Genomic DNA, 14432 nt, shown 5'->3' with positions numbered 1-14432 from the left:
CAAATAAAAAGATATCAGCTTGGTAGTATCATTTTTACTCATTGATCCTCCCAGTTGTGACCTACTTTTATGCAAGGAATTACTCTTTCTCCAAAAGCAGTCAATTTACACTACCAGGTGACCCCTAGTAGCCAAAATGCCAGATTATCACACAACGAAAGAAGTATAAACATTGGGATTCCTGTCTACTCATGCTATTTCAAACAGCATAAGCTTTGGAATCAGACAGACAGGACTTAAAATAGACTAACAGAATGACTGTGTGTTACCTAGCCTCTCTGAGCTTATTTCCTCATATGTTAGATGCTGGTAAATGCTTCTTTCATGTATGATTTGCAGGGAATGAAATCACACATATATTGCAAAGCAGAACGTTTTTATATCGCATAGTGGTCACTGAGTGCAGATTCCCTTACTCATCCTTCATAACCTTCATCTCGTCTAACAGAGGCACACGGCATGAAGCGCGCCCTAGGACTCTTCGCCATCTGCAGTAACTGGAGAGGGAAGAGAGAAGCCTAACGGGGAAGTTTAACAGGTTGATCTATCAGTCATGACTTTCAGAGCTGAGTGACTTTTTGTTTCCATTTTGCCACGTTGACCTGACTCTCTCTCCCCTCATAACTGTAAGAGGAGCTAGAGATCTTAGGGCTCTTCACCGGATTTTTGAACATGGCTGACAGAAATCTGCCTTTATTAAAATCATGCATGCATCCTCCTGGCAAAATCCCACAAGAGCAAGCACTTTTCTGACATAATTTTCTCCCTCAATTAAAGGTTTGTGTACCAAAGTACGTATTAACACACAGGTCAGCGTAAGACAGAAATAGCCCATGTATCAAACTGCCCCAAGCTTTGAGCCAGGGGAAGGAGGGGGAGAGTGTCAGGCAGCTGGCTCTCCTGCTCACAGCTGGTGGCAAAGCTTGCCCGCCGCTCTCCCTGCCTCTTCGCCACCTGCAGCCCACCCCAGGCCCAAAGGGGTTTCACAAGAATTTGTTAAGCAAATGTCTACAGCATCCTTATTGAAAGCTAAGCCTTTTTACATGCTTCCAAAAGCTATGATCTAAAGAATTCTGGAAACTCCTTGACATTGTCCCCCTGTTTTTCTTAATCGGCAATCTGCCTCCTGTGGTTGCTCAGTATTGACTGAAATCAGGCTTCTCTGGTACATTCACTTACAGTGTACGTGGGAAATACTCTCCATCCATCTGGGGTTTTTTTTTTCTGTATTTTATGCATTACTTTCCTCAAGATTAGCATGAATTTAGAATGTGAAACTATGGACATTAAAAAAAAGACAGCAGTATGTCAGTGAAAATACATCACAAAAATACAGGAGGGACAAATATTATTAACTCCTTTTGTGGTACCTCTGAAAGTCCTAGCCACGAAGTAGTTGTTTGGGAAGATAGCAGTTCATCACTATTGACGGGACAAAATTCTGGCTTCTGAAATACAACTTGAAAGTATCACAAAGCAGACCTCTATTTTCAGGCATGCATATGGAGACACACTACACAAACACACCCACACATTCATGCCCTGGCCAATAATTTAGGTTCATTCTTCATTAATAATGAGCAAGCTGGCCTCTGCCTACTTAAAACTCAAGGGGCGTCTGGGTGGTTTAGTTGGTTAAGTGTCCAACTCTTGGTTTCGGCTCAGGTCATGATCTCAGGGTTGTGAAATCGAGCCCCAAGTCAGGCTCAGCACTCAGCACAGAGTCTGCTTGGGACTCTCTCTCCCTCTGCTCCTCCCCCACCCCCCACCTTCACACTCTCTCTCTCAAATAAATAAATACATCTTTAAAAAACAACACAAAACTTAAAACCCATGTATTTACTAACACCCGTCTTTCATGTACAGCAAGCCATCCACTTTCCAAGGCTTTTCCAGGTATTGCAAACTACATTTTAGACCCAGAAAATGAACATGAGCTTTGGAGTATGTTGGAGTATTGTTTGAAGTATTGTCATTTAATTTAAGGATATAAAGGGCTGGGGAGGCTATTTCACATCTCATTAAAACCTTTGAAATTGTCAACAGGAAATCAGGAGATTACAGATTGCATTTAACCTACTGTAGGGAAATCATCTTACAATGAACTTGCCCAATGGCCTGATGAAAGATGACTAATGGGAGAGTTCTTTTCTCCTTCTCTTTCTCCCCAGTCCCAGCTTGTCCTAGTAGTCACCACATCCCCACATCCTTAATCCACTTGTTCTAATACCTTCTAGCCCAACCAGACAAATTCATGCTTGGTCTCTCTGCCTTACTACCCTTCATCTCCTCAGACAGCCCTACAGTAGAATTACCTCATCAAAGAGCCAAAGCAAACTTTGGCTTCCAGGTGAGATCCACAGTCCACGGCTTTATCACCTCTGACCTGAATTGCCGGAAGATCCTATCACATCAGTTCAGTGCAATTACTGGAAATAGTAACCGGATAATTTTCAAGGTATAAACAAGGACAGCAATGCCGAGTTGACCACCACAACCCCTAGAGGTCTCAGAGCTTTTTAAAACACAACACTCCTATAGCATTTCCAAAGAGAACTTTCCCTATAGATGATAACAGCAGAGGCCATTTCTCTTTGAATCTCAAAACACTACCCGGTATGGCATCATCTTATTCTCAAGCCTGTTCCAGCCCTCTGCAGAGCTAGGTTTTAACATCAAATATTTAAGACCAATCCTTACTTCTTAACAATGTTATGGTCAAGGCTTCATATATCTGAAAAGAAAACAAAGTAGAACAATTCCCTGATGTTCTTTTCCTACAGTGGAAACAAAGCAGATTCTAATCAAGTCACAGGTACTATATACATTCAGTTTACCAGATTATCCCCCCCCCTTCACTGTTAGTAACTCAGTAAAGCCAATGATCCTGGGCGGAGGGGATGTGCAAAAATGCATGACCGTGGAAGAACCCCTTGACTGCTATCTCACCTCGTTTTGAGAAACAGCATCATTTTTGAGAATAATCAGGTTCCCCGCACTCTGCCCACTTTGGCCTGTGAGGTGCCTGCTGTCACTAGCTGCTGCTTGGGCTCCCCCAGGCCCCAGTCCTGTCTGTGCCCCTGTGTTATAAAACATGAAAGTGTCACTCCCTGAGCCTGCTGTCAGACAGGCCTTGTAGCAGTAGGTCTTGGTGAGGGAGCCATTCCCTCGCACTTCAATGAAGTGAGGCTGCACTTTGAGGCCATGTGGTATCCTGGCCTCGATATTGTTATTGGCCTGTTTGTTTAGCTCAGCGGGGCACCGCTCCCTCACTCCACAGAAGCCCCCGCAGCACGCAGTTCCATACGCCGTGTAGCGGTAGCACTTGACGATGCTCAAAACAAGGATTGTCAAAAGAAATATAAAAGACACTGTGCTTAATGCTATTATTAGATAAAGTGTAATCTCGGAGTATGTCCGAGGACTCTTAACATGTCTCTGGGTATCAGGGAGGATTTTGGAGACTCTATCCACCACAGCCACGGTAATGGCCACGGAGGATGATAGTGACGGCTCCCCGTTGTCCCGGACCACCACCGTCAGGTTGAAGGTAGTTCCACTCTCATCTCCCATCTTCCTGGTAGTCCTAATTTCTCCCGTGTGTAGCTCTACTTTAAAGAGGTCCAGGTCAGAAGTCTGGGCCAGATGGTAAAAGAGCCAAGCATTTTGGCCAGAGTCTGAGTCCATGGCTATGACTTTGGTGACCAGATAACCAGCAGGGGCAGTTCGAGGCACCATCTCAATGGCTGCTGACGAATTGGTTGAGGTAGGGTACAGGATGTGAGGGGCATGGTCATTCATGTCCACCACATACACATTGGCGGTCACAGTGCTGCTCAGTGGTGGCCTCCCCTTGTCCTGGGCCTCCACAGTCACAAAGAACTCCCGAAACTTCTCATAGTCAAAGGAGTTGACGGCATAAAGGCTGCCACTGGCACTGTTAACGGAGACATAGGAGGTGACTGGTAGCCCTTGAATCTCCCTCTCCAGGAGGGAGTAGGTCACCTCCGCGTTCTCCTTTTCATCCGGGTCTGTGGCTTGCACAGTGCAAAGCAACACCCCTGGCAAATTGTTCTCCTCGATGTAGATGGAGTAGGAGTCCTGTAGGAAGCTTGGTGGGTTGTCATTGATGTCAGAGATCTCGACCTGCAGGGTCCGCTGGGATGTGAGCTGTGGTACTCCCCCATCAGTGGCTGTCACCGTGATGTTGTAGGCAGCCACCCGCTCCCTGTCCAATGGACCGCTCACCACCAGGGTGTAGGAGTTCCCAAAGCCATTGAGTCGGAAGGGCAGTGAGGCCTCCAGGCCCAGGCTCACCTTCCGGTTGAGGCCTGAGTCCTGGTCATTGACACTGAGGACGGCCACAACGGTGTTGGGCGCAGCATCCTCAGGCACAGGGCTGTACAGGTCCGTGAGCACCACCTCTGGCGCATTATCATTCACATCCACGATGTCCACCAACACCTTGCAGTGACCCACCATGGGCACTGGACCCTGGTCAGTCGCCTGCACATAGATCTGGTAGGAAGAGGCCTCCTCATAATCCAGGGCTCCACTTACCCGCACTTCCCCAGTGCTGGCGTCGATGCTGAAGAGCTGCCTCTCCCGGTCCGACGTGTAGCTGCTCAAGGAGTACCTGAGCTCGCCATTAGAGCCCTCATCCGGGTCCGAGGCATTCAGCTTCACCACCAGTGTGCCTGGGGGAGCGTCCTCCCGGAGCTGGACGCGGTAAGTGGACTGGTCGAAGGTGGGAGAATTGTCGTTAGTATCCAGGACACGCACGGAGATCTGTGCCGTGCCCGAGCGGGCTGGACTGCCCCCGTCCACAGCTGTGAGGACCAGGTGGTGCAAGACTGCCTGCTCCCGGTCTAGGCCCTTCCGCAGCACCAGCTCCAGCACCTTACTGTTCTCCTGCAGGGGTTTAAGGTCCAACTCGAAGTGCTCGCTGGGGCTGAGCTCGTAGGTCTGCACGGAGTTGGCGCCCACGTCGGGGTCCTGCGCGCTCTCTATGTGAAAGCGCGCTCCAGGGGCCACCGATTCGCTTACCTGCAGCTGGTAGTCGGGCCGCGGGAAGCGCGGCGAGTTGTCGTTGATGTCCAGTACCTCCACCTCCACGGCGCTCACCGCCACGGGGCTGTGCGCCAGCACTTCCAAGCTGAGCAGGCAGCGAGGCCGCTGCTCACACAGCGCCTCCCGGTCAATGCGCTCGTTGACGAAGAGCGCTCCGCTCGTCAGGTCCAGCTCCAGGTAGCGCGGACTGGGCGCACCCAGATGGTTGATGCGCAGGCAGCCCGGCCCCAGGCGTCGCAGCTCGAGCCCCAGCGCGTTAGCCACGTTGCCCACAAGCGCGCCGGGTGCCTGCTCCTCCGGCACCGAGTATCGCAGCTGGGAGGCCGCGGGGCCCGGCAGCAGCAGCAGCAGCAGCAGGAGAGGCGGCGGCAGCAGCAGCACCCAGGACATGGGCGGCGGGAGTCGCGGATGCGCTGTCGCCCCAGGTCTGGTGCCCGCCAGCTCCATAGCCACCGGCCGCGGCGGACGTAGGAGCCGGGCAGGGCCGGAGGCAGCAGTTTTCCCAGCCGTGCTCCACGCCCGGGCCCCGCCTCCGCCTCCGCTCGTGCCACCCTGCGCCCGCTCCCCCACGGCTCACGCGCTAGCAAACGCCTGGGGCCGCTCCCCTCACAGGCCCTCCGGAGGGCTCCTGGCCCCGCCGCCCCTTCTGACTCCCCATATCCCAGCTCCTCCGCTCGCCTCCGAGTCGCTCAGCCTGGCTCCGCTGCCTGCCTGCCGCCGCCGCCGCTACAGGGGGAGGGAAAAGGCAGCAGAAGGGGAGGGGGAGGAGTGCTCAGCAAGTCCGGCTCCGAATCCGCACCGAGGTGGCAGGCGGCGACCGGGAGCGATCGGTCGGTCCAGCCACTCCAGCCGCCGCTCCTTCACCCTGGACCCGCCGGATCCCAGCAGACCGCGGGAACGCGGCCACTCCCTTTCTCCCTGCCCCCATCTCCCTGTGCAGCCAGTCTCCACGGTCCCTCGGTTGGTTAACGGGTCTCGGAAGGGATTATTCTAGGACAAGCAGCTGTGTCTCTAGGACTTGGGCTATCACCTTCCCAGGAAAAGATTTCCAAGCGCAATTCAGGAAAATAAACTCAGGGCTTTTGCTAAGGATGGGCACCTGGGCGGCGGCTCCACATTCAAAAGAAACAAACGCAAGGGAGGCGCTCTGGGTTCGCGGATGATGGGGATTATTCACCTGACCCCAACATTTTCCCTACAATACTCCTAAATAGTGCAGAAAGTGTTCAGCTCCTGGGGTTAAAGGGAGGGGGATGGAGAGTGCGGCTCTCCTCTGCGGAGCAAGCCTAGAACTAACATCCTAGGATCCCAGTGCTCAGCTCTGCTAGTAGCCAGGGGGTGCTTGCTTTCAGCGTGTACCTTGGCAAATAACCAATATTTCAGGTTTTAAATTTTTCTTTTAAAAATTGGCTCCATGAAACTGCAGGCTAAGCTCTTATTGCCCCCTTTATATCATAGTGGGGAAATCTGGTAAAATTTTAAAGAAATTCTTCCCTCAAGCTTTTCCTTCTTTTACTCCAAATCTTTTTAATTTATCATCCAAGACCTTTTCTTTGTTCATTCAAGAGTGATTTAAAATTTTTTATTTAACAGATGACAATGTTGTCTTCTGGAACCTGCAAAACCATTAAATTAAGGGGGTTACACTTGATCTCCCAAGCCGGGCTGGAATTTGGACTCCATTAATGCTTTGCAGTGAAAAATCTGTTATTAAGCAAAATATGGGAGGCTGGGATTTATCTTACAACACCCAGCAGTTTCAATGGCTGCAGCTCACCTTCCATAAATATGAGGCTTCTTTACACCTCCAGCCCTCCTTTCTCCTAAGACTTAACCTTGTATTGCTAGAGAGACAACAAAACGACAACCAATTATCTCTTCAGTGACCAAGAAGGCAAAAGGATCAGAGGAAGTGTCTCTGTGCTGTGTCACTGCTTCTGTTTCTCTGTTCCAGACATCCACTCTTCCCAGGCCTTCTCCTCTCTTCCACAGGAATTTAAAATCCATTGCCTCACATGCAAAAAGCACTTACCAAAAAGTCCTTTCCCTTTCTCATCTCCCAGCATCCTCTCACTCCTAGATCTCCCTCTGTGGGTCATTTTCTAGCTAGGGGCTGGACTAAAGCCAGAATGAGAGCTGACCTTTGTCTTTCTTCCCTCCTTGAGAGGATAGGTGAGGGGGCCAAGGCAATGAGCCTGACACCCAGATTTCAAAGGCCTGAACTAGCACCTCCCTCTTTCCCACCCACCAAGTGCACTTGCTGACAACCCAACTCCACAACCTAACCAATTTTATTGCACAGATGTTCCCAGAGTCCTCCTATCACTGCTGCTTCTTACTTGTCCTTTTGTTCCCTCAAGGGTGCAGAGTGGATAGCAATTTCTATCACATTCTATTCCTGTCTCCTTTCTTAGGTCTCTGGCTTCTCCCTCTCTGTCTGCTTCCTCCCCAAATGTCCCTACAATAACTCTGTCTCTGTTTGCTATGGTAATTTGATCTCAGAAAGACTTAAACTCCCAAGTGCATGAATTGTAGGCCTGGCCTGTGTCTTCACCCATTACTTATTTCCTAAAATAAATGGCTTATAAGTGGAATCAAGTTATAAGTTGTCAGGAAGAGTGACCTTTTCTTCTCTCATCTCCTCCCAGGCCCTGACAGTCACTGCCACGTCTGCCCACAGCTCAGAAACCTGGCCACTGGGCATTGACCATGCATGGGTCTGTGCCCCCAAAAAGATCACAGGCACTTAAGGAAGAGATTAAAGTGACAGAGGCTTGGTGAAGTTTTTAATGGAAGCCCCCAAGTGTCACATCTCTAGAGAAAAAACAAGGCTTGTCTTTTAGCAATTTTGTCACCTTTCAGCAAGGACCTGCCAGGTTGTCCATTTTGATGTGTCAGGATCATAAGCTTCAACTTGTATTTACTGCCTTAGTGATTGAGAAGGCAAACAGAAAGCCGACACAAACCAGGCACCTTTTCAAAGACATTGTACTACAGAGATTGTACTATATTTGGCACTACAATGATTTTGTTTCTCACCCTATTGTACTTAGCCTCTTGCCAGCCTTGCTAGTTGGTGGAATGAGACTGCTTAGATTGCTGGCAAGTGCCCCGTCGACAATATGAATGTTAATGCCTTGACCACTGCTTCCCTTATTATGTGCTCCTTCCCTTGGACCTTCAAGAACCCCTATTGAAAGCAGAATAGCACAGCGTTTAGGAACACAGACTTTGGAGTCAGTCATACACTTGCCAGTGACTAACCGTGTGGCCTTGGATGTGCACTGAAACCTAAGCTTCGGTTTACTCATTTTAATCAGGGAAGACAGACAGTATTAAGTGAAACTCATAGGGTAGTTATGATTATATGAGATGATGTATTTAAAGCAATTTGCATAGTGACTGACAAGTATGTTATAACTATTATCATTATTAAAATGCAACAATTTGGGGCGCCTGGGTGGCTCAGACAGTTAGGCATCTGCCTTTGGCTCAGGTCATGATCCCCGGGTCCTGGGATCAAGCCCCACTTCAGGCTCCCTGCTCATTGGGGAACCTGCTTCTCCCTCTGCCTGCCACTCCCCCTGCTTGTCCTCTCTCTCTCTCTGTCAAATAAAGAAAATCTTTAAATAAATACATACATACATACATACATACAATGCAACAATTTATAATACCTTAGTTGACAGTCTCTACGTAGCAAGGAGGAAGTCAATGATGATGGGAAGCTGAGTGTGCACCAAAGTTAAGCTTTCCCAATTACTTCTAGAACTTAATGTATTTTGAAAACAAAAACCAGTCCCTTTCTATATCACTAAGGAAACCAGTCCCTTTCTATATCATGAGAATTCCTTCAAGGGATTTGCTTCCTCACAAGACAGTCACCTTTTTTAAAAAAATATTTTATTTATTAATTTGAGAGTGAGAGTGTGTGCACAAGCAGGGGTGAGGGGCAGAGGGAGAGGGACAAGCAGACTCCCCCTGAGGAGTCAGGGCTTGATGTGGGACTCGATATCAAGACCTGAGATCATGACCTGAGCCGACGTCAGATGCTTAGTAACTGAGCCACCCAGGCGCCCCCAGAGATTCACCTTTTTAGGGTACATGAAAATACTTTTGCAACAGAGTACAGCAGGGTTCCCAAACACGCTGTCATCTCCAGCACCTAGCACAGTGCTTGGCACTTGATTACTGTTTTTTGGACGGAACTAAATTTACAGTTTGTGCAATTCTCTCAAATAGAAATAGCGTCTTCTTTTCTCTCCCCCTAAGTCTTATATATATTCCAAAATCCATTTCGAAACTCATCTAATTCAAGAAACATTGCCTATTCTGATAATAATGGCCTTTTTCCCCTTTCACAGTCTACCACATATTTCTGAATGCTGACATGTGTCATTCTTTCATTCACCCAAATGCTTTAATAGTATTTCTTTACCTGAATTATAAGCAACCTGCAAATACAAGGCACGTCTTACACTTCTGTGTATTCTTCACAGTGTGGGACACCTTATAAACTCTCAATAAGTGATGATTGTGTCGTTTTCTTCAGATCCTTTTTAGCAAATGCAAGCAGAGCTGCTACCGTTTGGGTTTGTCCCCTTCATTGTATGTGGAAAGACTATGTCTAATGGGGGGGGTGCTCAAGAGGCTAAAAATGATTTTACTATGGACTTTTTCCTTTAAAATTTGAAATACTTTGAATTTCCTATTTGTATATACCCCTGGAGAACTGAATCCCACTAATAAATTTGCTGGACTCTTAGAAAGGTTCTGCCCAAAAGTATTGTGGGGTCATTCTTTCTACTTTATATTGTAATTATAAAGTACAAGTATTTGCTGCTTATAACTAACAAGAAAAGTGACAGGTTAAGAGAAGTGCCATCATAGGCAAGGTTTTGTGCTACGGTAGACATGGTTTTGTTTATCCCCATAGTAGACAATAATTTTGAAATAGTATTCCTCAATTGTATCCCTTAACTGTATTTGTAAAATGCATCTATCATGAGGTCATTGGGCACAAGAGCAAAACCAATCACAACACAACTGAATTAAGCCTATAAGAAAAATACTGGCACTCAGTGAACTCTCCTAATTCACATAAAATTTTCCTTCATTATTGCATCATTACAAATAATTTTACTTTGAAATGATCAGAACCAAACCATCTGGAGTCTCTCGGCCGTAGGGCCAGGGGACACACTCCATGAGTTCGATCAGGCTTTGGGCTGACCATAACAAGAGTATCTGCCAAATCAGGAAGGATCTAATTTTCATTTGTAAGATGTACATTTATGTTGTTCCACAAACTGAGTGCATGATACATAATTTAAAAACAGAGACGCATGAATACCCCAATGTTCAGTGCAGCCCAAAGTTGTTAAAACATTTTCACTTTGTTAGAAAGGAACAGGACTTCTGATCTTTATGCCTCTCTGGAAGTAAAATACTTTCCTATATGTTACAGCATTCTGTACAGGTACAGATTTTCCACATAACATGACAGCTACATTTTTTTCACATTCCCTTCCTTCCAGAAGGTATTAGCTTTCAGGGAGAGATCTTTACATTTTTAGTTCCGAGAAACTAACATATTGTTGATTCTTGACTGAAGCATCTAAAAAATGCTTGGAATAAACAAAGGGACTCAAACTATCTCTGGATAAGTAACAATAAAAGGGGAGAATAGGTTAAAGGATTGGGGTAGACAGTGTAATACGAACAGATAAAATCAAACTGTTCAATTATTTTGGGGCTCTGCTTCTCTGTCAGTATTCTCAATGGAGACAGCCTAACCAAAAACATAGAATGTTAAAGGTTGAAAGATATTTAGAAAGTGTACCACCCAAATTCTTTATTTTTTATTGAAGGAAATGTTTAAGTAGAACTTGAACCTCAAGATCAATGCCAGAAGTAAGTCAAGTGTCTTTAATAAGATAAATGATCTTCCGGGGTGATGGAAGAACTTACAGATGTGACCAGGGAACCATATTTCCTATTTTTTTTTAAAGTGCCATTGAGCTTCACATAAATTCCTTCAAAACTCTAATATCAATAAAGTGATTGTTTATGAACACTTGGAAATGAAGGCATTCATGCTAGGGACTATTTTGGCTTAACAAAACTGGTAACATCAAATCAACTGCATAGACTTAAAAAAATATTTCACATTGGCATTTTAGATTTTCAGTTGCTAGAATCTTTGATAAGGGAAATGCTACAGGCACAACCTCTCTGAAGTTCATGGAGACAGTTAAACCAAATCTCCCAATATAACCTTGCAGGCAAAATGAAGAAAGAAAGGCTGCAAAACAGTATTAGTTAGTTGACTTCTTAACTGTTTGAATAACACTGCTGAAGAGTGTTTATTAATGGAATGCTTTCAGAAGGTTAAGTTTAAGGGGGTGAGTACAGTGATCCACTACTGGTCTTACCCCATTCAATATTTTATCAATGACTCAAGACAAGGAAGCATCAAGTGCCCAGGTCAAGCCAGCAACCAAATGAGCTCTCTGGAATGAGAGCAACTGCCTAGGTTAGCCATGTTTCTAATTCACTGAAATTAGTACAGTGTTCTATTTGAGATTCGATACATGCCAGAAATTCCTAAGTTTGTATTTAAACTAATTTCTGGCTTCTAGTATTGCCATTAAAACTTGTTCCAAGTTTCCATTCATCACTTGAGGTCTCTTATTTTAATAGAAATCCTTGTCTGGCCCTGTTTCTCCTTGTAATTCTTGGGATTTTAGCCATAGAATGAAACAAGATGGGAATCTGGCACTAAAGAACATCTTCGTTCCCAAGTGGGTTTTAGCCGAAGCGTTCATTGATTTGGATACTTTTTTTTTCTCTCTCAAAAAAAAAATAGACATATTGTTGAGGTTCCTTGAATTTGAACTGTTTTCCAAGATACGACCTGAGCTCAGTCTAAGTGAAGGCCTTAATTTGCTTGCCGCTTAGAAAAAAACAAACAAAATTATACCTCTCAGATACTTCTCAAAAGTATCTGTTCATATATTCAAAGTATGAAGTAATCGTTGGCTTTTTGGGTCCCTCTTTCATCCTGATGCCTTAGTACTTCACAGTTATTATTTCTATACATATTATCCCATTTAATCCTCACAAGAGCACAGTGACGTTGGTGTTGATGAACATACTGGATCCGAATCTCCAGGGAACTTTTTCCCACGCCTCTGTTTCTTGAGATTCTACTATAATATCTGACGACTACATATGCACTCTGATTAAGAATTGTGTTATTTGGGGCACCTGGGTGGCGCAGTCGTTAAGCGGCTGCCTTCGTCTCAGGGCATGATCCTGGCATTCCTGGATCGAGTCCCACAATAAATAAAATCTTTAAAAAAAAAGAATTGTATTATTTGGTCTCAAGAGCTATTAATCCCCGAGTATTTCCAATGGGATCCTATTCAATTGTTTCTATAACTACAAGTATCTTTTTCTTTTATTTATTTTTTTTAAAGATTTTATTTATTTATTTGACAGAGATAGAGACAGCCAGCGAGAGAGGGAACACAAGCAGGGGGAGTGGGAGAGGAAGAAGCAGGCTCACAGCGGAGGAGCCTGATGTGGGGCTCGATCCCATAACGCCGGGATCACGCCCTGAGCCGAAGGCAGACGCTTAACCACTGTGCCACCCAGGCGCCCCTATCTTTTTCTTTTAGAGACTTCAGTCGGAGCTTCTGATTTTTTTAATGACTAAACTCGATAAAATTGTGATATAAAATAAATTTGTGTTTCATACCCCAACCTCTCCTTTCAGTATCATCTTCCCACCTATGATATTCTGTCTAAATTTACAAATGGGGTTTTACAAATAATTTGGACTTTTCTGATATAAATCCCACTCACATATTCCTTGAGATAGATTTTGTTACATAATTCCTTCAGCAGTTATATACATAATACATTGTAAGGTGGGTAAAATATAAATCCTCTAAATTAGCTAAGTTAGGATATAGTATGTTTTCTGTGAATATTAAAAGATCCTTTAAGACATTTTGATGAGATAATTAAGGTTATCTAAAAAACTTTCTTCATCAAAGGTCCTTTTGGGGTACCTGGGTGGCTCAGTCAATTAAGCATCTGTCTTCTGCTCAGGTCATGATCCCAGGGTCCTGGGATCAGGCCCCAAGTTGGGCTCCCTGCTCAGCGGGAGTCTGCTCTTCCTCCCCTCCCAACTCGTGCTCTCCTTCACTATCTCTGTCTCTCTCTCTCTGAAATAAATAAGATTTTTTTTAAAAGCTCCTTTTATTAAAGTTATTCAGGAAAGACACATAGATTCTCCAATTTTGTGGTAACCTCAGAATTTTTACAAAGCATCTTCTATGTAGTAAGATCTAGGATTAAATTCCACTAGCAATGATAGACCCCTGAGCTCCTTCAAGGTTTGTAATCACGGTTGTTCACTAAAATCATGCCCCTCGTAGGGCCCTCTTCTATTTTTTTTAATGATTTTTTTTATTATATTATGTTAATCACCATACAGTACATCCCCGGATTCCGATGTAAAGTTCGATGCTTCATTAGTTGCGTATAACACCCAGTGCACCATGCAATACGTGCCCTCCTTACTACTCATCACCAGTCTATCCCATTCCCCCACNAGTCCATAGTCTCTCATGTTTCATTCCCCCTTCTGATTACCCCCCTTTTCTTTATCCCTTTCTTCCCCTACCGATCCTCCTAGTTCTTATGCCATAGATGAGAGAAATCATATGATAATTGTCTTTCTCTGCTTGACTTATTTCACTTAGCATTATCTCCTCCAGTGCGTAGGGCCCTCTTCTAGTACGGCTGCTCGGGATAAAACCAGATGCTATGATTCAAGGTCTAGCTCTACCGTTCACTGATTATGTGTCCTTGGAAAAGTTGTTTAATTTCCCTAAAACTAAGCTTAGTAAAATAAGAAACACATAGTACTTACTATAAACATTTATTGAGATAAAGCATGTACAATTTTCAGTTTATAAGTTCTCAGCGATTATTAGCCAGAAAAAAGAAGGGGGAAGCATAAGGATAGAAGTCTCATGAAATTCTCCAAATAACCTGAGGAAAAGGGAGGGAGGAGTCAAAAAATTGGGGAAATCCAATCCTCTGCATTCTCTCTCTTTTTTTATATTACAAGCAAAAAAAGCACATTCTACCTAACTGACAGCATACGGCAGAGCGCAAGAAAATCTAGTACTGGGTCTGTTTATACAGCATCTCTGAAATAATGTTCTCAAAAGATCTTAAAATCGTTTAACTTGATGCATCTACAACTTGAAGTTGGTTGATGCCAACTTCAGCTTTTCAGCACAGAATAGGAAAAAATATACAATAAACTCCCCAATCAATCAACA

At 45.0% G+C, this 14432-nt stretch overlaps 3 protein-coding genes across 3 annotated transcripts in view; all 3 read right to left on the bottom strand.

Moving 5' to 3' along the window:
• LOC117801479 (protocadherin alpha-10-like) overlaps positions 1-14432 on the bottom strand; it is a 94241-nt gene that overhangs the window by 6343 nt on the left and 73466 nt on the right. The window lies entirely within an intron of this gene.
• The window catches only part of LOC117794992 (protocadherin alpha-13-like), a 106877-nt gene that overhangs the window by 41151 nt on the left and 51294 nt on the right, over positions 1-14432 (bottom strand).
• On the bottom strand, positions 2941-6096 carry LOC109489073 (protocadherin alpha-C2). The gene has a single exon (XM_034656134.1). The coding sequence runs from the start codon at positions 5515-5517 to the stop codon at positions 2941-2943; it is 2577 nt and encodes an 858-aa protein (XP_034512025.1). The 5' UTR covers positions 5518-6096.

Source organism: Ailuropoda melanoleuca, chromosome 3 (assembly GCF_002007445.2).
Source record: "Ailuropoda melanoleuca isolate Jingjing chromosome 3, ASM200744v2, whole genome shotgun sequence".
Taxonomy (NCBI): domain Eukaryota; kingdom Metazoa; phylum Chordata; class Mammalia; order Carnivora; family Ursidae; genus Ailuropoda; species Ailuropoda melanoleuca.
The sequence above is the reverse complement of the archived record's forward strand: the minus strand, read 5'-3'. Positions and strand labels throughout refer to the sequence as shown.

What these genes read in the sequence shown, in the direction of transcription:
- LOC109489073 (XM_034656134.1), bottom strand. Translation starts at nt 5,517, where the DNA reads ATGGAGCTGGCGGGCACCAGACCTGGGGCGACAGCGCATCCGCGACTC.